The 26,064-nt window shown below is 38.8% G+C and overlaps 2 protein-coding genes across 5 annotated transcripts; both read left to right on the forward strand.

Annotated features, from left to right (window-relative positions):
* The first annotated feature begins 3,531 nt into the window (after positions 1-3,531).
* On the forward strand, positions 3,532-16,980 carry tfr1a (transferrin receptor 1a). The gene is made up of 17 exons (XM_027158261.2): positions 3,532-3,642; positions 7,708-7,757; positions 8,210-8,447; positions 9,515-9,710; positions 9,806-10,028; positions 10,110-10,232; positions 10,314-10,409; positions 10,688-10,827; positions 10,911-11,074; positions 11,162-11,281; positions 11,369-11,454; positions 12,255-12,318; positions 12,399-12,537; positions 12,647-12,731; positions 12,868-13,092; positions 13,400-13,552; positions 14,976-16,980. The coding sequence occupies exons 2-17, from the start codon at positions 7,725-7,727 to the stop codon at positions 15,216-15,218; spliced, it is 2,328 nt and encodes a 775-aa protein (XP_027014062.2). The 5' UTR covers positions 3,532-3,642; positions 7,708-7,724; the 3' UTR covers positions 15,219-16,980.
* Positions 16,981-17,460: 480 nt separating this feature from the next.
* On the forward strand, positions 17,461-25,639 carry LOC113650137 (transferrin receptor protein 1-like). 4 transcript variants are annotated; one of them, XM_027158262.2, is made up of 17 exons: positions 17,461-17,592; positions 18,914-19,142; positions 19,894-20,065; positions 20,269-20,491; positions 20,571-20,693; positions 20,782-20,877; positions 21,075-21,214; positions 21,313-21,482; positions 21,678-21,797; positions 22,519-22,604; positions 22,889-22,952; positions 23,040-23,104; positions 23,181-23,251; positions 23,418-23,502; positions 23,599-23,826; positions 24,654-24,806; positions 24,901-25,639. In XM_027158262.2, the coding sequence occupies exons 2-17, from the start codon at positions 18,962-18,964 to the stop codon at positions 25,144-25,146; spliced, it is 2,223 nt and encodes a 740-aa protein (XP_027014063.1). In that variant the 5' UTR covers positions 17,461-17,592; positions 18,914-18,961; the 3' UTR covers positions 25,147-25,639. The 4 variants fall into 4 exon arrangements, with proteins under 4 accessions (XP_027014063.1, XP_027014065.1, XP_027014064.1 ...); XM_027158264.2 differs by lacking the exon at positions 17,461-17,592 and adding an exon at positions 17,630-17,791; XM_027158263.2 differs by lacking the exon at positions 17,461-17,592 and adding an exon at positions 18,185-18,326.
* Positions 25,640-26,064: the final 425 nt, after the last annotated feature.

Raw genomic sequence — 26,064 nt, forward strand, 5'->3', positions numbered from 1 at the left:
ACTGAAGTGAATTGAATTTTAGTATTTAGACATTGATTTATAAAATCATACTTTCTTTTTCATACAACTGTAAATAAAACAGAACATTGGTTCTCCAACTATTAGTTTAGAAGGGATCATCGATATGTGATCAGAATCACGCGCAGTTTAATCAACACGACATACTGCATTTGTTAAAACTAGAAATCCTTCCACTTAAAGTATCCCATGTGTAACTTAGAGTACAAAAGGAAAACACATTTTAGCTTTTTAAATCTTAACATCTCTCTGTATTTACACTTGGCCTCCACTTTGTGTGACAAGACGAGTGGAAAAAAAAGGCAAATTTTTAGACAGCTTTCCACATTCTTTGTCTCAAAATGCGGCTGCTAGGAAGAAAACAATTTACTGAGTCTCACGGACAAGGCAGAGGAAAATGTTAACATTGTGTCTGCCTGTGGTGTGCTCATGAATCCCACACCATCCCTGTGTGTGTGTGTGTGTGTGTGTGTGTGTGTGTGTGTGTGTGTGTGTGTGTGTGTGTGTGTGTGTGTGTGTGTGTGTGTGTGTGTGTCTGTGTGTGTGTTTTAAACACAAAGCCCATATATCTACTTCAAATCCCTAAATTCTCTACAAGTTTTTAGGTAAAACACAAATCTGTGTAATTACTATTTAATTATAATAATAATACAATAATACATTTAATTTGCGTAGCACTTAAGAAGCTGTTTTAGGAAGCAGTTAGAGATCAAATCAGAGTCAGGATGCTTTTAGGGCTTGGTGTATTTCAGCGTTTCTCTCATTCATTTCATCCCATTTAACCCTCAGGTGGAGTTTGGATCTAATTAACCTGTTTTATATTTCTACTGAAAGTGTTTAGAGTTATTTTGTAAATCTTCCACGTTTGTAAATCTTCCACGTTTGCAGATGCAGTTTCGAGAGCTGTATTTTATCATCACTGCTGACCTCAATAACTGTTTGTTTTATTGTGCTTTCATTGTTGTTCATCATCTGTATTTAATAAATCAGTTCAAAATAATAAACATTGCTTGAAACATATTTCCATTGAATTTTTTTATTTATTTTATTTTTTAAGATTTAAACCACTAAGGTGTTTATTTGAATAAAAATGAGAACTTTTTCCTTTTTCCACAAAAATGAGGCTTAAATCTAAACCATATAGGTTTAAATGTAAACATGTACTTATAATATTTGGCTGTTTATTATTGTTTTATTCCTTTAAACATCTTTCCATCAATCAAACACTTTTTTGCCAAATTTCACATTCGTATTAAATTATATATATATATATATATATATATATATATATATATATATATATATATATATATATATATATATATATATATCATTAATAAAGAGAATACCCTTGATAAAAGGCTGTGTGTTAAGTTTACCACTGTGAATAATTATATTTTAATAAGGTGAAGTTTTCCATGAAGAGACACTGAACATTTTTTGGAAGGAGTCTCCAGTGTCAGAGGTAAAAAAATCAGAAATTACAAAATAAAATTTAACCATTAACTAATCGTTAAAAGTATTGTGTTGTTGTTGTTCTTTTAATAACTAAAACATGGTTATTGATGTTCTGATATCTGTGGTATAAGAGTAATAAAACACATCTTATGACAGCAGCTTGCTCCAAGGCTTTCTTTCTTAGTTGATCAACACTTTCTGATTCGGCTTCATGACTTTTAGCGCCATTACGAAGCCTAGGTCACATAACATGCAGTAAGTGGGAAAGCACAAGGATGATGTAATAGTCTATAAATGCTCGATGCTAATGTTCACCGAGACATACTGAGAGTAGAGAGAACGTGTGTGTTGATTTTTACCGAGAGAAACTATCATTTAAGAACAACAAGGAATTAACTGCATTAGTAAAACTATTATTATTATTATAGTCAGTAATCCACAGTGCAGCCTTAAGCCTGTAATCGCTACAGTATGTGAGACACAGTTGGATGTGAAACGTTAATTCTGTTTGCTTGTGAAGCATAAGAGAGAACTAAACCTGAAACATATTATTTTTACCTATGGAGCTGCCTGTCTGTATTCTGCAGCTATTTTAATGGAATTGATCAAGTATTAAACTTAGCTAACATTAGTAATGGGCGTAATTTTAAAAAAACGAGGCTGGTGAAAATGGCGTGTGGAAGACAAAGCTGATTAAGCAACGACTGTGAGGCATAAAATGATTTCTGTTTTCACAGGTGCCACTAAATTAGGGTTACAGAATCCATGTTGTCCGTCTACTCACTACTTTCCTGATCTCGCTCCAGAAACCTGTTTTGGTTTGATGGTTTTGGCATCGGTGAGACGTCTGTCTATTTCAGGTGATGGTGTAAAGTCTGCTGAGCAGACACGTTTGGAAATAAAGAGATCTATTCAGCGCTAAATGTTCAGCTTTCCAAAGGCTCTGGGGCAGATTTGTGGTGGGCGCAATGGAAAATTTACAATGCAAAACCTGTTACACTCTATAAAGGTCTGCTTCACCTTCATCAAGAAATTCCAGTTTATAAGTAGCAACAGTGTGCTTTATACAAATGGAGGTCTATCTATCTATCTATCTATCTATCTATCTATCTATCTATCTATCTATCTATCTATCTATCTATCTATCTATCTATCTATCTATCTATCTATCTATCTTTTTTTCTTTCTTTCTTTCTTTCTTTCTTTCTGTAACTCCAATGTTTCAATTACAAATTATTTCTAATATGCTATTCTTTCTTTTCAAATGATGGATAATAATAATAATAATAATAATAATAATAATAATAATAATAATAGTTATTCCCTACTGGAAGGGCACCCTAGAGGGCATTTAATCATATTATATTTCATATAGGGAGCCTAGTGGGCACATCATTGTGTATAGTCAAATGGATGGGTATCCTAGAGGGCATTTAATCATGTTATATTTCATATAGGGAGCCTTGCGGGCACTTCATCATGTATTCTTTACTGGAAGGGCATCTTAGAGGGCATTTAATCATGTTCTATTTCGTTTAGGGAGCCTAGTGGCCATGTATAGTCAGATGGACGTGTATTTTACAGGGCAGTTCATCATATTTCCTATGTCAGGAGCCTTTAGGGTGCTGCAGCATATGGGCACTGTGGCTTTATTTATTTATTTATTTGTTTGTTTGTTTATTTGTTTGTTTGTTTCTCTTTTTTTAAATCCTAAAAAAAAGGAAATTTTTTATATCATAAATCGTATGCCATACTTGATTAAAATGAACTGTTTTATAAGCAGAATAAAACACTTTAGTTCATGCTGTTATTGGAAAATAATAACAGCAATTCTTTATTATGGCATCATGTCAGTGATGTTCCTGGAACAACCATCAGCATGTCAGTATGCTCTGTTAGAATTTGGAGAAATTCTATTTCCCCACAATGGAATTGAACAGAAGCCACGCCCCCCGGCTGGACCAATCGTTTCCAGTGTAAAAAAAAAAACAGCCTCGCGCACACCTTTCAAACCACACAAGTGTCTTTGGTTAAAAAAAAGCCCTGTCTCTGGTGAACACGTGCGCAGTGACGTATCCGGATGTGACACAATACTAGTATCTGGGGCTAGTGGGCTTCAAGGTTGTCTTCAATCAGCAAGCTGCGCGAGCGGAGCACGTGGACAGGGTATGTCTAAATTAATTAATTAATTAAGATCATTTTTATCCAAACTCTTTCAGAAACTTTCTCGTGTGATGATGAAACTTCGTGTGTTTTCTGAAACATATTCCCTGTATAAAGTGGGTTGAGTGGGTGACAGATGTGTGTTTTTAGATAGGGCACGAGGGAGCTTTAAAGCTGTGAGTTGCGTTGCTTTATTTATTAAAAAGTTGCATAAAATGTAACGGGTGCAAATGAACGATGTTAAGTTGCGAGAGCTCGTGCAGTGCAACTGAACCAGACACTTTATCTGTATAGGTCATTAGTCTGTAGAGCACCTGACCTTGACAGTCTCCATTTATTTGTCGCTTGTTTTTTTTAATGCTTAATTAATAATCTTTTTTTTGTTAATTAATGACTACATAAATATTAGGAGTAGTTGTGTGTGTGTGTGTGTGTTGTTTTTTTTTTTTTTTTTTACTGTTGACTAAATTAGACTCAGATGTGGGTCTTTGCACGTCTCTGGTGGTTTAAGACTGGGCTTCTGGATTATAAAAATGTATGTGTGTGTGTATATAAAATCTATTCTTTTTTATTTTTATATATTTTTATTTTTCTATATATTTTTTTAATTTTTATATATTTTTTATATTCTTATGTATATATTTTAAAGGTTTATAATAGACCTATTGTTTAACTGTGTTTCTGATATTAATCAGTTTAGATGTGGACATGTTCGAGGCCGATCTGTAACACATCAACTGATTCCGAGCCTTCTGTTGTTAGCTATAAAACGGGGGTTAAATTACATTTGTTCCTTAATTGGCTTCATGACCTTTAGGAGATATATAAGGTTTAAATTTAATCCCAGGTTGGAACAAAGCCACTGTTAGGACCCTGAGCAACGGCTTTAACCTGCAACAGCTCAGCTTTATGCTTTTAATTTGGCCGAAAAGTTTACAATGTAAATATATAACTCCAGATGTAGTTTATTATGTGTGAGTCACACTAGAATGACAATCTCTCTCTCACACACACACACACACACACACACACATGATTACACAGCACAAAACAAGCCACGGATGACTCGCAACTGTATTACATCAAAACTTTTTCAGTCTTGCAGTGTGATTCTCACATGATGGGATTGGAGATGAAGTTTAATCCTCTTACCAAAAAAAATAAATCCTGGAAATTTAAAATAAAAAAGATTGCTTTCCAAATGATCTGCACAGTGTATTTTATGAAGGGATCTTCACAAAATGAATAATATTTTAACAGATTTTGATTAACATGTGCTTAGAGACTCATTATTCCTCAGTCAGTCATGTGGTGATGTAGATTTGGGTCACTTGTGTACGGGACAAAAGGCAGTTATGGGGCTTTTTGGCCTGAGAACAAGGAACAGGCACAGAAAAAGCTGCACTTCTTGTTCATTATGCAGTCGACTTGTTTTGTCAGGGGAACAAAAGGTGTTATAGGAGAAGCTGAATGAATTTGGTTTTCTCAAACGGCTTCCTGATTGTGGTTACGTTACATTATTTAAAAATATTACCTGCTTTATTTTTTTACTTAGAAGATTGTAAAAGTGACACAGTTAAGCTTTTGTACCTGTTAGGGACTGGACATGATATGAGGAAAGGCATCTTTTTATTTAAAAATATATATGTGTGTATATGTGTGTATGTGTGTGTGTGTGTATATATATATATATATGAGAGCAACATGTAAACAGCACAAAGTTTGTTTAAAAGCTATTCATGATCCCTAAAGGAAAGTCTCATGATCATTATGCTAGTTATCATGAGGCTAGCAGTTTTATTTTCACATGTATGGAGAAAATGAAGATTAATGCTGTTTTCTTTTTTTTTTTCTTTTTTTTTTTTTTGAGCTCTGATCTGATCTGCCGTTCATGACTCTCCCTCCAGGGTGTAACCCAAGCTCTGTTCCTTCATGTCTCCTATCTCTCCGTGCACATACTCATGTGCTTCCAGATAATTGCTCTGCTACTACAGTATTATTTTATAGTTTTGTTTATATTTCATTCTATTTTCCTCATTTCTCCAATGCAGCATAATTTAATTTCAGTTGCTCAGCTCAGAAGGTGTGAAAAGTTCTTTCACATTAAAAAAAAAAATCTTGTAATATTATTTTAATTGCAAATCTCCTTCATTATTGTATTTAATTACTATTGAGCAGTGTGAACTTTATTTCTATAATGCAGTAAATCTATAATTTAGTTTTCCTGAGTTTAGTACAAGTTTATTATTTATAAAGAAATATTGATTTATTTTCTTGATTTTATTTATTTATTTATTTATTTATGAGGTGCAGAAGTGCATATACCGTCATTGTTAAACAGGTCTGTTGTTTATTTAAATGTTACTAGAACGCCCTCTGGTGGCCAGGATGGTGTAATAAAAAAATTAGTTTTAGTTCAGCACAGCATTTACCAAATCTGTAAATTGTAAATAGTTCAAATAATAATCTTAATCAAACTATTAAGGATTTGCAGACATTAGTAATAATCTACAAATTCTTGTCATTTCTGCTCTTTTGGATTCTCTGTCCGTTTGTTAGCCTCCTGTGTTAATGCAGTAGAAATAAAATCCAAAACTTAGAGTCGATGCACACAGAGGAGCAGAATGATTGCAAAGGAGGCTGAAGGGCAAAGTAAAAAGACGGCCACTGAGATTTGTAGTGGTACTTAACACCTCGGGGTTATTTACACTTCAACCTCACAGTAGCGACCTCAGTGGAATGTCCTCCTGCTAAAGCCAGCTGTAATCACGGTGCAAAGAGAGGTTAGAAAGGAGCAGACACCTACAGAGCCATCGGGTTAGGAGTTTAATCCATTTTGGTTTGCAAATATTTGACAAATAGAATTTAAATTGCTAATATTAACAAACAAAATTAGCGCTGCTTTTTCCTCAGCGCTTCCTGGTGCTCATTTGCATACTGGAACCTGATTGGCTGCTTTATTTTATGATGCAGTAACACTTTTGCGTTGTTTAAGTGATCGTGATGAATCCCTAAGAACTTAACAAAATACACAATTATTGCTAAAAAAAAATTCCCTGAACGATCAAGAAAAACGTGTTCGACGTGACTGCGACTTAAAAGTGGGAAACAATGTCGTATTGTAGCTCGGATCAGTTGTCAGAAGGTGCCGAATATCCTGTCAGGTGCTCATTGTGACACCTCTTTGCTCAGCTGGGTAAAATTTCCCCTGTGTGGTTGTCGATGAGGTTCTGCAGTGGAACATGATCTTATTTTAGGGAGGAACACAAAAAAGAGCATGTCCGTGGTTGGGTTATTAAGAACCATTTTTAGTTTAGTTTCAGGAGCGTTTTTAGTTGTTCCTTTCAGAAAACGGGAAGTGAATCTATGTGATAACTGTGGATCAGATGCTACATAAACCTTAGGCAATAATAGACTAATTGTAATGGTTAAAGCCAGAAGATATTCAAATCAATCAAATCAATTTTTTATTTGTCACATACGCATACATACGGAGTACGAGACGCAGTGACATGCTTTTTACGTCTGTCCGGTGTTCAAGCATAAAAAGGAATGGAATCAATTCATTCATTCGTTTTCTACCGCTTATCCGAACTACCTCGGGTCACGAGGAGCCTGCGTACGTTTGCCTCACACCTCCAGGGTTGGGGGTTCGATTCCCACCTCCGATTTGTGTGTGTGGAGTTTGCATGTTCTCCCCGTGCCTCGGGGGTTTCCTCCGGGTGCTCCGGTTTCCTCCCCCGGTCCAAAGACATGCATGGTAGGTTGATTGGCATCTCTGGAAATTAGTGTGTGTGTGTGTGAGTGAGTGAATGAGAGTGTGTGTGCCCTGTGATGGGTTGGCACTCCGTCCAGGGTGTATCCTGCCTCGATGCCCGATGACGCCTGAGATAGGCACAGGCTCCCCGTGACCCGAGAAGTTCAGATAAGCGGTAGAAAATGGATGAATGAATATTTAATCTTAATAGTTTCAGTGTGTTACAGTCAGATCTCTCTCGGGTCTAACGTCGATGGACTCGTACATGCCGGGGTAAGAAAGTTAAAACATTTTCTTTTGGTCTCTTTCAGCCTTTCTGGAAGGCAAGATGGATCAAGCCAGGACGACAATAACAAAAATAGTAAGTCGTTCTTGTTCTTCTGTTTAATTGAATAGACTAGTAAATATTCCTGTTGAGAGGTTTGTAGTCTACACTGAGCGCTAAAGGAAAGCTCTATGTAAGGTCTCTCTCAGAAAGAGAGCTTTATTGCAGAGAGCTGTGTCTATATAATGGGATTGTTGTGTGTTCCAGTTCTTCACTCCTATCCAGACTGGGTGCAGAAAAAAAACCTGATTACAAAAACATTTTTTACATAACAATTTCCAATAGATCTGGGTTATGAAAGATTTATAATTGCTTAATAGAGTTGCTCAAAAATAAAAAATTATAAACATGTGATGATTATCTGCTTCTCAGATGGCGGTGGTTTCCAGTCTCGAGTGCCGTATTTCCTCTAATCACAACTGACTCGTCGGTGCACGATCGTGAAACATAGATGTACTTTATTTTAATTTGATTCGTAATCTTTACAGTTCAACGGGACGGAAGGTTCCTACACGCGCTTTCTGACCCAGAACATGGAGGAAGACTCCAGCCACGTGGAGATGAAGCTCTCGACCGATACGGAGGACGAGGTCGGAGAGAACGGAGTGGCGGATCACGGAAAACACAATCACGTCCGTCCGTCCTACGTCAGTAAATCCGGCCTGTGCAATCCCAGAAACATCTGCATCGCAGCAACCGTGGCTATTGTCGTCAGCTTCCTGATCGGTAAGATGGAAACGTCCGGCCGAAGGAGTATCGTTTCTTTATAGAAGAAAATCAGTTGGAAGTATAAGCAAGGGTTTAATGCAACAATTTATGTTTGTTAATTCATTTATAATTTCATTTAGTAGGAAAAAGATTCATCTAAGAATCGTACGACTTCCCCGATCATTAAAACATGCGACGTACCTCCTAATGATTAGAGCCATGAGAGAGGTTTTTTTTTTTTTTGGTTTTGTTTTGAAATTTACAATTTTTTATTGTAGTCACCGACTTTGGGCAGCGAGTCCAGGAAACATGAAATAATGTTGATTATTGTGAGACAGTTCGATGTTCTCACCATCTACTTTCCTGCGATATCTTAAAATACATTTCTCAAGTTACTTTACGTCATTTTTACTTGTGAAATGTTAACATGCAAGTTTTTCTCCTCCCATTTTTCATTCTTACTACACTTTTTTTCCCCTAGACATTAAAGTGCCGTCACACTCTGCATTTTGCACTTTTAAGCTTTTTGTTTTTTATATATATATATTTTTTTTATCAAATACAGAACAGTATCTTGTCTTGAAGCTGCAGGGTCTCTGGTTTGACCCTGAGCTCAACTTGGTGCCTGTGGGATTTTTCAAGTTTTTTGTTGTTATTGTTTGTGATTATTGGGGAAGTCGTAGCCTAATGGTTGGAGAGTCTGACTCCTAACCCTAAGGTTGTGGGTTCGAGTCTCGGACCACGACTGAGGTGCCCTTGAGCAAGGCACCGAACGCCCCCAACTGCTCCTCAGGCGCCGCAGCATAAATGGCTGTCCACTGCTCTGTGTGTGTGTGTGTGTGTGTGTGTGTGTGTGCACTTTGGATGTGTTAAACTCAGAGCACAAATACTGAGTATGGGTCACCGTACTTAGCCGTACGTCACGTCACTACTGCTCACATTTGCAGGAGCTTTCAGAAAAAACCTTTTTGTTTTTCAGTCCTAGAGGCAACGAACATGTTCTTCTGGAGCCTGTGTGGGTTTCTACTGGTTTCTGGTGATAAACAAAATAAACTCACTTATTTTGTAATGCTCTTGATCTCCAGGAATTCTGATTGGCTCCAGTGTGAATAAAAAGACATCCAGCGACGTTTCCGACTCCTGCAGGATTCCCAACACTTCTCCTCCTTCCGCTGACGACGATACGATTCCGATAGAGCCGGTTCCCTCTCTCGACTGGAGCGGCATCACGTCTTTGTTTAAACGCAAACTGACCACAAGTGACCTCGACAAGAGCTTCAGGTAAATCCGCCATCACGTCGACGCCCCTTTTTATGCGCCATTTAAACGCTTTTCCGAGGCCGTTTCCGAGAGCTTTGCCTTTCCTGAATTTTCAGGGAATTCTCCAGCGAAGATCATCAAGCAGGATCCGCCGGAGATGAGAATCTTGCCAGTAAAGTGTTTAAAAATTTCAAGGATTATGGGATGGAGCCCTGGCTCGATACACATTTTGTGAAGGTCCAGGGTCTTCCTAAAGGTGTCACAAACAAGGTGATGTTCCGCAACAAAACGTTTTCCGAACCTGGCTATTTGTCCTACAGTGCGATGACAAGAGCTCAGGTGAGTTCCCGACTTTTCTTCCTTCGATCTTTCTAATCTTACACAAAACTAAAATCTTGCGTTACGGATTTTCTATCGCAGGGTGCAGTTTTGTACGTGCATTACGGACGAGACGATGACTTGAGAAGTCTGCAAGACCTTGGTATTGACACGAACGGCAGGGTCCTTCTAGTCCGGGCTGGAAAAATTAGTTATGCTGAGAAGGTTGGTGATTTTATTTAGTTGAACGATTTAGTACGAATTTAATTTGTCGGGAACTTGCAGTGAGGTTTCTTTGTCTGCCAGGTTGCTAACGCCGTCAAGGTGAACGCAAGCGCGGTGCTGATCTACCCCGACCCTGCTGACTATAACTTTGATGAAAACACTTCCTTGTTTGGCCACGTAAGTCCACAAAATACTGACTTTCCAAGCAGAGAGAAACAGTCAGAACTTCCTGTGAGAAGGTCCATACTTTTGCCTTGTTAACTGTATATAACTGCTGTAATGTAACGAGTGTTGGAGGGAAGGAGTCTCCAGTGTTAGTGCTTTGCTTTAGTACATACTGCAGAAAAGGGAGATCATACTAGAATTTAGCAAACCTTGTTGGTGGATACTAACTGGGAGAAGTGGATCTAGTTTGGTGGTTACTGCTTCAGCTCAGATCTGGTCTCCTTGCTCAGGTTCATCTCGGTTCCGGTGATCCGTTCACTCCAGGTTTCCCATCTTTCAACCACACACAGTTTCCTCCATCCAAATCCTCCGGCTTGCCGAGCATCCCGGCCCAGACCATCAGAGCCAGTACAGCTGCAGCCATCATGAGGTAAAGCGTGTGAAATCAAACCAGATTTTTAGCCTTCCAACGGTTTTATTTTTAAAAGCTACAGAATAATTTCTGATGTTCAGGGACATGGGAGGTCGCGGTCCACCTCGTGGATGGGCTGATGGAGGTCTGCAAGAGTACAAGCTCGGTGACCTTAACGACGTCGTCTCCCTGCAGATGAACAACGTTCTCACAGAGATCCAAATTCATAACGTGTTTGGCGTCATCAAGGGTTTAATCGATCCTGGTATGTCGCGTCATGTCACTTCGTCCTGTACATACGTGTTTCTGTATGTTGTGTTAATCCATCTTTAATCCTAATCTTGCGGCGTAGATCGGTATGTGGTGATCGGAGCTCAGAGAGACGCCTGGGGTCCTGGATTTGCAGCGTCCACTGTCGGCACATGCTTGTTGCTGGAGTTAGCCAGAGTTATTAGCAGCATGATACACGAAGGTGAGCGTTTAATCGGAACGTGACTCTCTTAATATGATTTTTCTTTATTTTCTAAACGTCTAACGTATAACTGATTCTCTTCTAAAGATGGATTCAAACCCAGACGGAGCATCGTGTTCGCCAGTTGGAGCGCCGGAGAATACGGGGCTGTTGGTGCCACCGAGTGGCTGGAGGTTAGAAAAAGCTTTAATCTGTTTGCTCCGTATTAAAGTCGATACCGCAGCACGGTTCTATCGCAGCGGAGCCGAACCCTGATTGGTCAGAAGGTGTTTCGGCAACAGCAGCTTTCATCGTCGTTCCGGCTGTAAGACAAATCGCAGGTTTATATCAATACGGAAGTTTTAACGCGTTGTCGTTACTATGGTAACGGATTATTCACATTCCTGTTCCTGGATATAATGTAAGACTAATAATAAAGATTGTTATTACAATGTTAATGTAGAATTATTACAGTAATGAGACTGCATTTATTCAGCCTTTATTGAAAGGAGGCTCCTGTAACCTTTTGTAGTTTCTCAGTAACATGACCAGCTTTCCTTCTTCCTCCTTTCCTGTCCTCTTTTCCTTTCCTTTCCTCTTTTCCTTTCTTTCCTTTCTTCCTTTCTTTTCCTTTCCACATTTCTTTTCCTTTCCACATTTCTTTTCCTTTCCTCCTTTCCTTTTTTCTAACTTTCTTGTCATTTCCTTTCTTTCCTCCTTTCTTTTCCTTTCCTTTCCTCATTTCCATTTTTCTAACTTTCTTGTCTTTTCTTTTCTCTTCCTTCTTTCTTTCCTCATTTCCTTTCCTTTTCTTTTCAATATTTTTTACTTTGAATTCTTTCCAAATGCTCCACAACTTTTAAATTTTCCTGAACTTCAGAGTGGTTTATTACTCACACTCTCTCTCTCTCTCTCTCTCTCTCTCTCTCGCTCACTCACACACACACATATATATAATTAGTAATAATAATAATGTTGTGTTTTTTGCCCACAGGGTTATTTACCTTCCTTGAACATGAAAGCTTACTCCTACATTAGCCTGGATGCAGTAGTCACAGGTGATTAGTCCATCTTCAGCTGTACCATAAAGCATGATGTGACATGAACCAGATATTAAACGTCTCTCGTTTCTTTACAGGTGTGCCTCTTTTTAAAGCGAGTGCGAGCCCACTGATGAACGACCTGATCCAGAGTACTCTAAAAGAGGTGTCTTCACCCGCTGGCTCCGGCAGGACTTTATTTGTACAGAATGCTGGACTTAACTGGGAGACGTCTATGTACGTGCTACAGACCTTTAGCCAAACGATTAGAGTTCTTAAAACCAGACGCATCATGTTTTGTAGTTTATACGTCATGTGAATCATGGATTTATTTTTTTTTTCACAGGCTGGAGCCGATGAGGATGGACGACGCCGCTTATCCGTTCCTGGCTTTCTCCGGCATCCCGTCGGTCTCTTTCCGATTCACTCAGGTGAGAAAACCGAGTCTGATTTTAATATCAGCAGCTTGAACAGAGTCTCATCAGGCATCAAGACTGAATCAGACTGAAGGTTTCACCATGATGACCTCAGTTCGGATTAAGAAACTGACTGGCTTTTCTTTTGCAGAATGATCAATACCCGTTCTTTGGCACCTTGCTGGACACCAGGGAGAATCTGGAGAGAAGAGTACAGAACGTACCTGCGGTGGTGAAGGCTGCAGGCGAGATGGCGGGTCAGATGGCTCTTCGGCTGGTACACGATCATCTGCTGAGACTCAACACGGAAAAGTACCTCAAGCTCATGTACATCCAAGTGAACAAAATCAATAAGGAAGTGATGGGTCTGCAAAGGGTAAGTCTCACCGGGCTGCACCGCACGAACGACCGACGGAAGTCGCAGTTTTTCATAAATAATAGATTTCTTTCTTAATCGATCAAACGGGAAGCTTAAATGCTAACGTGAAGTATTTTTGGCTATGGTTAGCCCCGCCCACTTTGGATTTCAGGGTGAAATTCTAGCAAAGATCATGACATAAAGTCATCAGTTATGTCTGGCAAAACCTAGCATGTATTTCCCCTGTCCACTGTTGCACTATATAACTGTTATAATACAGCTCATGAATCTCACTGATTTTATTTTTTGTATGTTCTTTTTTCAGAATGGTCGCCTTCCAAAGACCCTGCAGATGAAGTGGTTCATGTCAGCCATCGGTTCCTACGGCCGTGCCTCGAGAAGCCTCTTCAGCACCATCCAGAACAGCGACCTTGATGATCTGGAGCAGTGCCGCATCATCAACGACCGGATCATGGGGGTAAATTTAAAGCTTTCAGCAAATCGGTTCAAACAAACGGTCGCTATATTGAGTGAGGACTTGGTAGCTAAGATCGATGATGAAGTGGTTGCCATAGTGATAGGAACGAATGTGAGTGATAGGAACGTAAATGTAATCAGATCCCGGCTGTCAGAACGTTGGAAATGTTCCTCCGCCGTCGCATCGTCGTCAAAGCATAGAAGAGCACCGATGTACTCGGTCGCCGCAGCATAAATGGCTGCCCACTGCTCCGGGTGTGTGTTCACGGTGTGTGTGTGTGTGTTCACTGCTGGGTGTGTGCACTTTGGATGGGTTAAATGCAGAGAACGAATTCTGAGTATAGTTCGTACTTAGCCGTATGTCACTTCACTCACTCTTAAAAAGAAATAAACGAATGGATCTGCGATTATTTGTCACAGAGATCAGTGAAGCAAAAAAGATGGTGATTTGGTCCTAGTGACTTTTAGTTCAGGGATGAGGCTCTATGGTGGGAATGAGAATTTCTCCCTTTTGAAAAACATTTTGTTCCTTCGTTATGTGTTCTAATGTTGCGTTTGTGTTTTGTAAATTAAATGTGAAGTGAAATATTCTTAAATAAACAAATGGATAATCATTTTTAGGTACAGTATTTTCCGCACCATAAGGCGCATGCTAAAACATACGGTCTACAAAAAAGGTAACAGAAGCAAAACAGTGAGTTTAGTTGAACTTTATTCTACTATTTAACACACACACATTATTTTTTAATCAATCTTCTCCCACAAATCCATCAAAGTCCTCATCTACTGTGTCTTCTTAACTTGGCGCAGTACATTTTCTTGCTTCCTCCACTTCCGAACCATAGATACATTGATGTTGAATTCTTTCAGCTGCTCTATTCCCATTTACAACCGCGTAACTGATAGCCTGTAGTTTGTATTGTGCCTCTTAAGCATCTGATTTTTATTGGAGGATGGCAAACCAACTTAAGGTGCATTTACCGCCATCTACAGGACTGGAGTGTGGAGCGCATAATGGTTAGGAAGAAACAAATGTTGTTTTGCAACATACCGGTAGTTATACTGTACCTACCGGAGGCGTGGCGAAGGTAAGCGTACATACTGTACGTATTACGTAATGTTCTCTGATTGGTTTATCGCTGCCAGCGTACGTAGTGTATGTATTACGTCCCTGTGTCAGCGGGAAATGGTCCGACAGTCAATCGAGTGGAGCGCTTACCAAAGTCGCACAACGTTTTTACAGATTTTTGGAACTCGGTGCACACACAAGGAGCACCACATTGTTAGGCTCACAGCCGATTTTGAGAAAATTTAAGGCTCTTGGGTGTGCCTTATAGTGCGGAAAATACTGTATGTCTGTACGTGAAGACGTAGCCTGAGATGCATATAAATGTCAGTGTGATATTTTTTTTCTGTATCTCCAGGTGGAAAGGGATCTGCTGTCTCCTTACATGTCTCCACAGAACACACCGTTCAGACACATCTTGCATGGCGCTGGATCGTGCACACTACAAGATGTGCTCACACAGCTGACAGCGATCAAAGAAGGTTCGGCGAAGGCTGACGTCGACCTGCTGAAGAACCAGTTTGCTCTGACCACCTGGACCATCCAGAGCTGTGCCAACGCACTCGCAGGCAACGTGTGGGACCTGGACAATGACCTTTAGGTGAAATTTCACTCTGGTCTCAGACAAACTTCAGATTCAAACTCCAGAAAACTCCCCTTTGCATAATGAATTGCTCTCCGCCCGTCCATTAAGATGCCTTAAAGTGACACTGTGCTACATTTCAATCGGAAGCTTGCTGGAAGAAACAAGTTCTCGTCCGTATGTCGATCCAGAGCGAGCAAACATCACCAAATGTTACTGTAAAATAAACAATCAGAAGGTTTGGGGTTGAAATGTAGAACAGCGTCCTAAGATAAATATTCTCTCTAAAATAAAAAAAAATTCAGCAGCTATTAAAAAAAAGAAGAAGAGAAAATAATGCCTAAAGATAAACTTGGTGCTTGAAGAACATGGAGTTCTGATTTATTAAATATTACCACGTGGTATTTTTCTTGAACAGCAAAATAAAAAGGTCAAGCCACAAAATGTTTAGCTCAAGCTATATTTAAAAAAAATGGAAAAAAAAAAAACATGGATTCTAGTTTACTCTTGGAAAATTCTATGTTTTTGTTACTTGATTGGAGCTAAACATGTTCAGAAACCCTTGAATTTCAAAGCTGGCGTTCAGTTCGTGCTTAACCCAAAGCATCAAGCCTCTTAGTGTTCAGCAGTCCCAAGCCGGTCAGGTCCTAGAACTGACTGCGAGAGGGAATATATATATATATATAAATCCAACTCTGTTACGACGATCTGATGAGCCGAACGCCAGCTAAACGATGTGGCACCATGATCTCTATTTATATTTATTTATTTATCAGTGACAGGGTTCACTATAAATAGTATTTTGTACCACTTTTTTTTAAAGAAATGTATAATTATCGGAAGCAGTGCCTTCCATAATTATGACAGTTATACTGTCGAAATGACAAAATGACAAAAGCAGCATCTGCTACGGAGGTAAACGTTTCCGGAAAACATCAACATCAACAAGCGAACGTCACGACCGGGGACCGTCACATTGCACGGTTCAGTGCTGGGTCACGCACTCGAATGTTGTCATTATATCCAGTGTTTTTTTTTTTGTTTTGTTTTTTTTGACTATTATCGGGAGCAGCGTCTTCCATAATGTGAAGTCGATGGTAGTTTTTGCCTACCAGTGTGTTGATATCGAGAGCAGGGCCTCTCATATTTCACTGTATGGTGGATGGTAATTATCGGGAACAGTGTTTCTCATAATGTTGTACATATTCTCTGCATGAACAGTGCAGTCAGCTTGCTAAAAAAAAAAAGTCAGATGCTTTTTCTTTTCTATCATGTGATTTGGAAATAGTGACACATGAGATCAATCATACAAGCTTATAGAAATAAATCTACACTCGTGATGTGCAAATTGGTAGAATTCTGTAAAATGTATAAAATGCCTTTTTTTCTCTCTCTTTTGTTTCTTGTGTGTGATTTTTTGGTTTTATTATTTTTTCCCCTTCTTCTTCTTGTCTGTGCCTTCTGATCTCACGAGATTAATATAATTTCCCCAGATTTCTTTTCTTACATATTAAGTGGTAAATATTACAATCTGTTCAGTATGATTTTTTTTTTCTTCAAACACCTTTTTAAGCGGTGCAATAAAACTGATGCTGGAATATTATTTCATGCAGTTAAACATCCTTTTTATTTCAGCCGAATCAAAAAAAAAAAAAAAAAGACAAACTGCAGATTTTCATGAGCTAAAATGTAGTTGCTTACTTTGTCAGTTGTCAACATGTTTGTCTTCAGCAATGTCAAGCGCAATAAACTGTTTAATGCAATAAATATGTACACCTTATTCATGCGTCTCGGCGTAAGTGCTTTCAACTGTTTATGAAAAATTTGTCGAATTACAAGGCTGAAAAGTTTGGTTTTCAGATAAATCGATGGAAAATTGACAGATTGATATTACAAATGAGCGGTATGCATGCAAAAAATTTTTTGATGCAGTTTGTAAAAAATAATAAAAAAAAATCTGAAATTTAAACCAAAAAGCTTTAAACTTCAATACCGATAATATTTTAATTTTTCTTAAATAAATTTGCTTTCAGAATAACTTTCTCGGAGCTAAATGCGGTTGAATGTGAACTCTTTCACTGAGGAACCCAAAAACAAATACGTTTAATATCAGAACTTTAGCATCTGTATTAAAGGAGTGAAATTATGTGAATTTTGTTTTAAAAGCAAATTTAAAAAAAAGTAGATTAGAAAAAAGATCAATGTCTTGCAATGTTCATAAGCATGAATTTATTTTAAAACAACAACAACAGATGACACAGGAACGGTATAGTTAAGTGAGACAAGTGACTTTTACGTCGAAAAAGCAGAAAGCAGGATATGATCCGACTCCCAAAAACACTCACATGACTGCTGATCTCCTGCACAACTGTTCCTCAGCACCATCTTCCTGGTAAGAAAGGCTCCGATTCTGAGTTCTAGGCGTCGAGCCTGAAGGATCTACTGAGGTTCTCTGTGAAGAGAGAAATGTTTGCACACTGAGAACAGAAGCTGTGTTTATTTGATCTGTACTGACGTCCGGGTTGTAAGATTTTGACATGTTTGTCACGTGACATTTACTCGCGTGCGGGCTGGAAACTTGACACTATACAGTACGTGTGTAAAATAATCGTGTCTGAAGCTATACAGACACTTATTCTATTAACCTCGTGCTTTTTCCACCCTAATACTGATAGCATTGCACATGTTCTTGCATTTTTGGTGGTAAAATGCGGAAATAACCTAAACTTTGACTGCCAAAAAAAAAAAAAAAAAAAAAATCACGTTTTTTCTGATTATGTCCAAAATCCACACACGACACTACATTGTTCTATAGTATAGTGAGAGTATTGTGCACTTTTTTTAATAGACACTACATCTACATGCATCATAATAATCCGCTCATAATTCCATGGATTGCTCTATTTGATTAGAAAAATGATCATTTCAGCCCCTTAAATAATCCCTTGGAATAATAATCTAAGCCTTTGTATCGGATTATTTTAACTATGTGTGCGCGTGAGCCTGAGATACTAAAACACTACTTTAAATAGCTCCGTATAGTGCAACCTTTTGGCACAGTGGGTATTATTACCAGGTCACGGCACCAGGACTGCACAGTGTTTTGCACGCTCTCCTCGTGTCTTGGTGAGTTTCCATGGGCTTCTTCTAGCTCTTTAAAAAGCTGCAGAGATGAATGGTTACCGTGGGAATCGGAAGGGTTGTATTATTAAACATCAAGTCAAATTTATTCATGTAGCACATTAAAACAACTTTCAGTGGATGGTAAGATTTAAACGGTGAGTTAATTAAAGTAACATACAGATATTAGCTACAAATGTTAACCAGAATGGACATAATAAAAGCATGGATTAAATTAAAGAAGTTGAGAAATGACTGGATTAACGGGGTGGAAAATAGACAGACAGTTCGGCCAGACCCTAAAGCGAGATTGTGTTTTTATCCTTATAAAAGGGAGATGATGGAAGATCATACAGGTTTAATAGAGCACACCATGGAGTTTTGTCATTTCTTTTTTTGCAGGATTACATTAGAAATATAAGTATGTCCTCCAACACTTTCCACCTTTACAATGGCTTCTACCTCAGTACTTTTAAGATACAACATATTGAATACAAAAAAACAACAAAAAAAATCCTGACCATACGATACTGTGTGTTATGTAAAATACGTTTTTTACATAAGCTTTATCTGAGTTTGCTGTATGTTCACAGTTAATCAGGAAACCACATTTATACCCAAGTTTCCACGAGCCCAACATCATGGAGGATAACAACAGTCAACAGGAATTGATCATGTCTGATCTGGGTGATGAAGCTGAGGGGAATAGTGTAGAAGAGAGTGCAACTATCCATGCCCACCATTCCACCATCAGATCCAGTCATCACTCTCTCAGGAACATCTGCTTCATGGTTGCTACCTGTCTTTTCATTTTTGCCTTTGGTATGGAAAATCATCTGACACCATTTTATCCATTAAAGCATGGTTTAGGTGATAAATAGGGAAACATCTGACACATCTTATTTGGGAATAATCGTCCTGTCATGTGAACAGTATTGTTTAGTCTTCTTGTTCTGTCCTACTTGTGCTTCCTTAAACAGACTATCATTGATGTCATCAGAAGAAGACAGGCAAGGAAACTCTTGCAGTAATAAAAAAAAAGTACAGTAGGGTAAATTTGCTCAAAGATACAAATTCGAATACAATTTCATAGATGGAAATCCTAGCCAAACATAAAGGTTTTCTGTAAATAGACGATCATATATGTATTTCATCGTCAAGTAACATAATCGTAATTATCAATAAACAATTAGGGAGGGTCCCTAATCAAATTTTGGTGAGGTGGGGCCTAAGGAGAATGCTCGGACAAAGGTGATCACAAGCACCCCAAAGATGCCCTTGACAACTTCCCTCACAACTTGGAAGGGTATAAGACCTATCTTGGATGTGGGACCATTTACATTTATGGCATTTGGCGGACACCCATATCCAGAGTGACGACCACTAGTCAACCAAGGGAAAAGTGGATTGTACTTCCTCACACCCAAAGAATTTTGAACCCAGTATCCTTTATTCATACTTCCTGGGTCCTCACATTTAAAAGGCAGTTGGAGTTCTTTCGAGTTTCTGTCCTTGGTTGACAAATAACTCAGATTCATTCTCAGGTTCTAAGACATTTTTTTTTATCTTCCAGGATTCCTGATTGGCTACGTTAGTCATAAAAATAGAGAAGAAGACACTACGAGCCTCATAGAGTCTACTTCCTCTGAAGATGTGGTTCAGACAAAAACAATCTTCTTCTGGAGCAATATCACATCCTTGCTTAAAAAAAAACTGACCACAAGCAGCATTGACAACAGTCTTAAGTATGTTTAACAAATTTTATCTAATGTCTGAACAATTAACCCGAGCTCTGGATACACAGTCAAGAGTTGAGCTGTTTAGATTTACATGTAAAAGGGCCAGTGTTGCCAGACGTTTTTGATTTAAACAGATACGACTAATTGAAGGTAATGAAGAGGTCTGGATTAATAAGAAGAGCATCTTTCTCTTTCTCATTCTCACTCAGTGAATTTTCCAGCGTCAGTCATCAGGCAGGATCTCCAGGAGATGAGGAACTAAGCAGTAAAATCTGGAAAAAATTCACTGATTTTGGCATGAAGCCTTGGACCGATTCACACTTGGTTAAGATTCATGTTGGTCCTACAAAAGGTACCAACACGGTGGTGTTCCGTAATACAACGTTCTCTGAACCTGGCTATTTGGCCTACAGTCCAACCGGAACAGCACAGGTTTGTGTTTAAATTGTTTTCTCTTCAGCCTCACTATTTCTTCTCAGGACTCTTCTCAGATTAATTTTTTTTAATACAGGGTGGAGTTCTGTATGCTCATTACGGACAAACAGGGGACTTTAAGTCCTTGCAAAACTTAAATATAACTTTAGAAGGAAAGATCGTCTTGATCATGGCTGGAAAAATAAGTTTTGCTGAAAAGGTTGGTGTTTTTTAACATCCAAATTCTATATATTAATTAATTCATTAGAATTTTATTGTTTAAAGTTGGCCTTTTGTTTAACTTACAGGTTGCTAATGCTGTCAGTGTCAATGCGAGTGCAGTGCTGATCTATCCAGATCCTGTTGAATACTTGTTTGATGAAGAAACTTCTCTGTTTGGTCATGTAGGTACCTGCCTTAACGTTTTTATTTTTCACTTAACACTTTTTCCTGGTCAGGGACACACACACAACTTGGATGAAACCCATGTAGATACTGGGACAACAGACAACAACACCCGCTGCACCACCATCCTGTATTATTTATTACATTCAGAGATGTTCTGTAGTTCTTCAGCTCAACATCTGGTCTCCTTGCACAGGTCCATCTTGGGTCTGGTGATCCATTCACTCCAGGTTTCCCATCTTTCAACCACACCCGGTTTCCTCCATCAAAGTCTTCAGGCCTGCCAAGCATCCCTGCCCAGACCATCAGAGCCAGTACAGCTGCAGCCATCATGAGGTAAAGCATGCAATCATATCTGATCAAGTAAAGTTTTTAGTTAGACAGACAAATCTTTCGGTTCTCGTGTTACACTTTCTCTAAATTATGATTTTCAGGAACCTGGGAGGTCATGATCCACCCCCTGAATGGGCTGGAGGTGGCTTGCGAGATGTAGCATACAAGCTTGGTGGTGATGATGACGTTGTCTCTGTGGAAGTCGACAACACCCTCACTGTCACGAAGATCTTCAATGTGTTTGGAGTCATCAAGGGTTTCATAGATCCAGGTACACAAAGATTCTTGACTCCAGAAACAATTACATATACAGATGGGAAAGAAATGAATCTCAGATCAGAAGTTCTGGATAAGTGTAAAACATGCAATGGAAGTTCTTCCAAAAGAGCTGGTGTTTCGATGTTGTAACACCCCTCTCTGAAATCTTTTATGTCTTGGTTCAACGCATCTTATTCTTGTGGCGTAGATCTGTATGTGGTAATTGGAGCTCAGAGAGATGCCTGGGGTCCTGGGTTTGCTAAGTCTACTGTTGGCACAAGTTTGCTGCTTGAGTTAGCCAGAGTTATTACCAGCATGATACACGAAGGTGAGATTTGAATACCATATAAACTGCTTAGCAACTGAATTTGATTTGAATACCATATAAACTGCATCCTAACCAGACCATACCAACCATTTTGAATACAATTGCAGCTGCCTAGCAACACCCTAGCAACTCCCTAACAAGTACCTTAGCAATGAATTAGCAATCACAGAGCAATAACATATCAGCAATTTTGAACAACAGATTGATACAGTGCTTGGTATAGCAATGACCTAGCAACACCCTAGTAACCGTATGTAATGCCAGAACAACATAGCAACCACCTAGTATATACTTGGGAATAACTTAGAAGCCGTCTACCATCACCTTAGCAACTGGTATTCCATAGCAATGACCAAGAAACCACTTTGAATAACATAGCGACTGCCTAGTAACATCCAGGAAAAAAACTATAAAACACCTTCAATACCAAAGTAACAAGCTAGAGACCTCCTGGGATACCAGAAGAACTGCTAAGAAACACCATACTGTAGCAATCATTTGGGATACCAAAGCTACTACCTAGCAACCACTTGGGATATGATACCAATGACCAACCATTTGGAATACCATAGCAACCTCCTACAATGACATAGCAGCCACTTGGATTGTATCATTCTACTGTGACATTTGACTGGTTTTGTAACATTGAAATGTTTTGAATATTTTCAACATTTTTAACTTCAATTATTGTAAAGTTTCCTAATGCATATTATCCTTCTAGATGGATTTAAACCCAGGAGGAGCATTGTGTTTGCAAGCTGGACTGCTGGAGAATACGGCGCTGTGGGTGCCACCGAGTGGCTGGAGGTTGGAACAGCAGTCTGTGTGTCCTGTGTGTCCTGTATATCTTGTGTATCCTGTGTGTCCTGTATGTCTTGTGTATCCTGTGTGTCCTGTATGTCTTGTATGTCCTGTATGTCTTGTGTTTCCTGTGTGTCCTGTATGTCTTGTGTATCCTGTATGTACGGTGTGTCCTGTGCGTCCAGTGTGTCCTGTATGTCCTGTGTCTCACTGTGTTTACTATATAACACAACATGATCAGCTCATTGTGACTATTCAACTGATCACATTTCATGTTTTTACACCAACAGAGCTACTTGTCTTCTTTGAATATGAAAGCCTTCTCCTACATTAGCCTGGATGGAGTTGTCACAGGTGGAATTATTTCAGCAATGCAAAACGAACCTGAAATAAATGACACTGAATGACATTCACACATACTGACTATTTAATTCCAAACAGGTTCCCTTTTTAGCGCAAGTGCAAGCCCGCTTATGTATGACTTGATAGCAAGTACTTTAAAAGAGGTGAGTTTTTCCATTAAAGATATGAAATTATGTTCATTTCTGAGAGAGCTAATTCACCGGAGTTTTGTTTTTCCAGGTATCTTCCCCAAGTGACCATAGTAAGAGTTTGTATTCCCAAATGGCTGGAAACAACTGGGAGGCCGCTGTGTATGTATTTAAATGAAAACGACATTGTGTTTTCATTCAAATTCACATGTAGTGTTATAACTAGTCAGGGTTGTGGTGGATCTGGAGCCTATCCTGGGAACAACGACAGTAACCCGAGATTACGATTGAGGATATCATGCATTTAAGTTTTGAATTATTCCAACAGGATGAAGCAGATGAGGATGGATGACCCCGCCTACACTTTCCAGGCCTTCTCTGGTATTCCGTCAGTTTCATTTCAATTTACTGACGTAAGCACCGCGCTCATTAGAGTAATTAATAATTTCACGCTTTTTTTTCTGCATGTTTGTACTGTTAATGAGAAACTGCTCTTTCTTCCCTTTCAGAAGAAACCGTACCCCTTCTTTGGAACCATGTTGGACACCAGAAAGAATCTGGAAGCTGAAACATCTACAGAACTGCTCGTGGTGGCCAAGGCAGCAGGTGAGATCGCAGGGGTGATGGCTCTGCGGCTGGTGCACGACCACCTTCTCAGACTAAACGTGGAGAAATACAGGAACGTCCTGCACATACACGTAGACAAGATCAACAGAGAAGTGCTGCGTCTGCAGAAGGTGAGGCTTTAGTTAAGGAAGACGTCAGTAAACACCAGTAAATTCTGATCTGTTGTACACATTGTTTCTGTTTATTTTGTGAACTTAGAGCATTTGCAAGAGTTATAAAGGCTTTTCAAGTGGATGGATTATCTAATATAATTAATTCTGGTGTGAAAAACAAGATTTGATTTAAACCCAAGTGATACTATAAAGAGCGGAAGGGGAAGTAGATGTCAGTTTCATTCACAATGATTCAACTGAGTCATTTTGATGAAGCTGCAATGCAAGGAGTCGTTTTTTTTTTTTTACAATTTAGCTGCTTTTGAAACTGAAAAATCACAAGAATTCAATCACGGATTGAATTCAAGTGTCAGTGAATCAGCATATAGACTAGAAATATTATTATTATTATTTTACAAAGGTTTAACACTATATCTGTGCCTTCGTTTTTGTTCTTAATATATCAAATGTGTAAGTTAACTAACAACTGATGAATCATTTTGGTCGCAACTGAGATCCAGATTTGGTAGAACAGCTGGGCTACTGAGCTTAAACGAATATGTGAATGAATTCTGGGTGTAAAATAATGCAAAAAAAGATTATTAAGTATTTATTTATTAATATAACTGTTCTTTGTTTGAGCAAATCCGAATTCAAATGAATTGATTTGCTGACTGAAAAAAAAAATCATATGTAAGTAGAAGCTTCAAGAATGTGGCTTTATGACATGATTCCTATTTGTTCTTTTAGTCTTATTTTCAATATCAGCATCAACCAACCTACTTGTAAATGTGATTCCTCAGGATTAAAATGGATTATTTATTTCAATTTTAAATTCTTTTCAGACCAGCCACTTTACAGAGCACGTGCAAATGCGGTGGTTGATGTTGGCTTTGGGTTCGTACAGTCGTGCTTCTAATCACCTCATCACCATCATGGAAAACAGTGACCTTGATGACTTGGAGCAATGTCGCGTCATCAACGACCAAATCATTGGGGTAAATCAAAACCTCTCATGATTGTATCAATGCCGGTTATGTAGACAAAACCAAAACAATCCATGACGTGTGTTTTCTGTGTGTGTATATGCAGGTAGAGAGGAATCTCCTGTCTCCCTACGTGTCGCCCCGGGACACTCCGTTCAGACACATATTGTTCGGCTCTGGATCGCACACTCTGGGAGCTGTCTTCACACACCTGGCCTCGATACCGAACGGTACCACCAGTGTTGACGCTGTCCTACTGAATAATCAGATCGCTGTGGCCGCCTGGATGATCCAGAGCTGTGCTAATGCTCTAGAAGGGAACGTGTGGGACACAGAAAAAGAAGTCGACTGAAATATTTGCACTGGATTAGACTTTTACACTGCCTAAGTGACACTGCAGAGTCTCCCTTAAAGCCATACACTGTGCCATATTTAGGCTGTGTTTCACCTGGATGTGTGCAGATAATGTGATAAGCAAGGAATAAACCACTTGGGGTGTGCTGTTATAGGAAAATAATCAGTGACCAACTTTTATAACTCCTTGGAATTCACCAGTCTCTCTGTTTACTCTCTCTTTGGGGGACTTTTAAACTTCTTTGTCCTGATTACTTTCATGTGTTTGAATTCTTACTGACTGTTCCAGTGTGCTGGCACTGGAGACTCCTTCCGTAAAACATATGGAGAATCTGCTATCGCTTGGTCCAGGTTAATAAGAACGAGAAAGATAAACATGCGGTATGTCTTGCGGCCAAAACTACTGTCAGAGATTCTGCTTTAGAAAATGAATCAACACTTTCACGCCAATCAAAATCTAGTATCATTAATAAAAAATATGTTAAACATGACTTAAGATGTGTACCGTCATTCTTACTACCAACCACAAAGGGGCGATACAGAGCAACACCACTAACTTCTGCTCAGTCTAGAAAAACAAAAACAAAGATTGCGGAAATTTACAAATAAAAAAAAATTGTAAAAATGAGTTTAAATAAACATTTTGTTATAAAACTAAAAGTCTCTCAGGCAGAAAAATATATACGTTAGACTAAAAAATAGTCATAAATCAAAAGTGAAGCCTAAAAATGGAACGATGCACCTACTGCAAATTTATTTTGAAATTATTTAAGAATAATAAATTCGCAATTGTCGCATAACGTGTCTTTCTACATGGAGAAAATAGGTCGCGGCCCCTTTAAGAGTGAAGACGTTAAGCAGAGTTGCCAGATTACCGGAATTCCTTCTGCGGAGTTTTTTTACTTCTATTTATTAT

Source organism: Tachysurus fulvidraco, chromosome 22 (genome assembly GCF_022655615.1).
Source record: "Tachysurus fulvidraco isolate hzauxx_2018 chromosome 22, HZAU_PFXX_2.0, whole genome shotgun sequence".
Taxonomy (NCBI): Eukaryota; Metazoa; Chordata; class Actinopteri; order Siluriformes; family Bagridae; genus Tachysurus; species Tachysurus fulvidraco.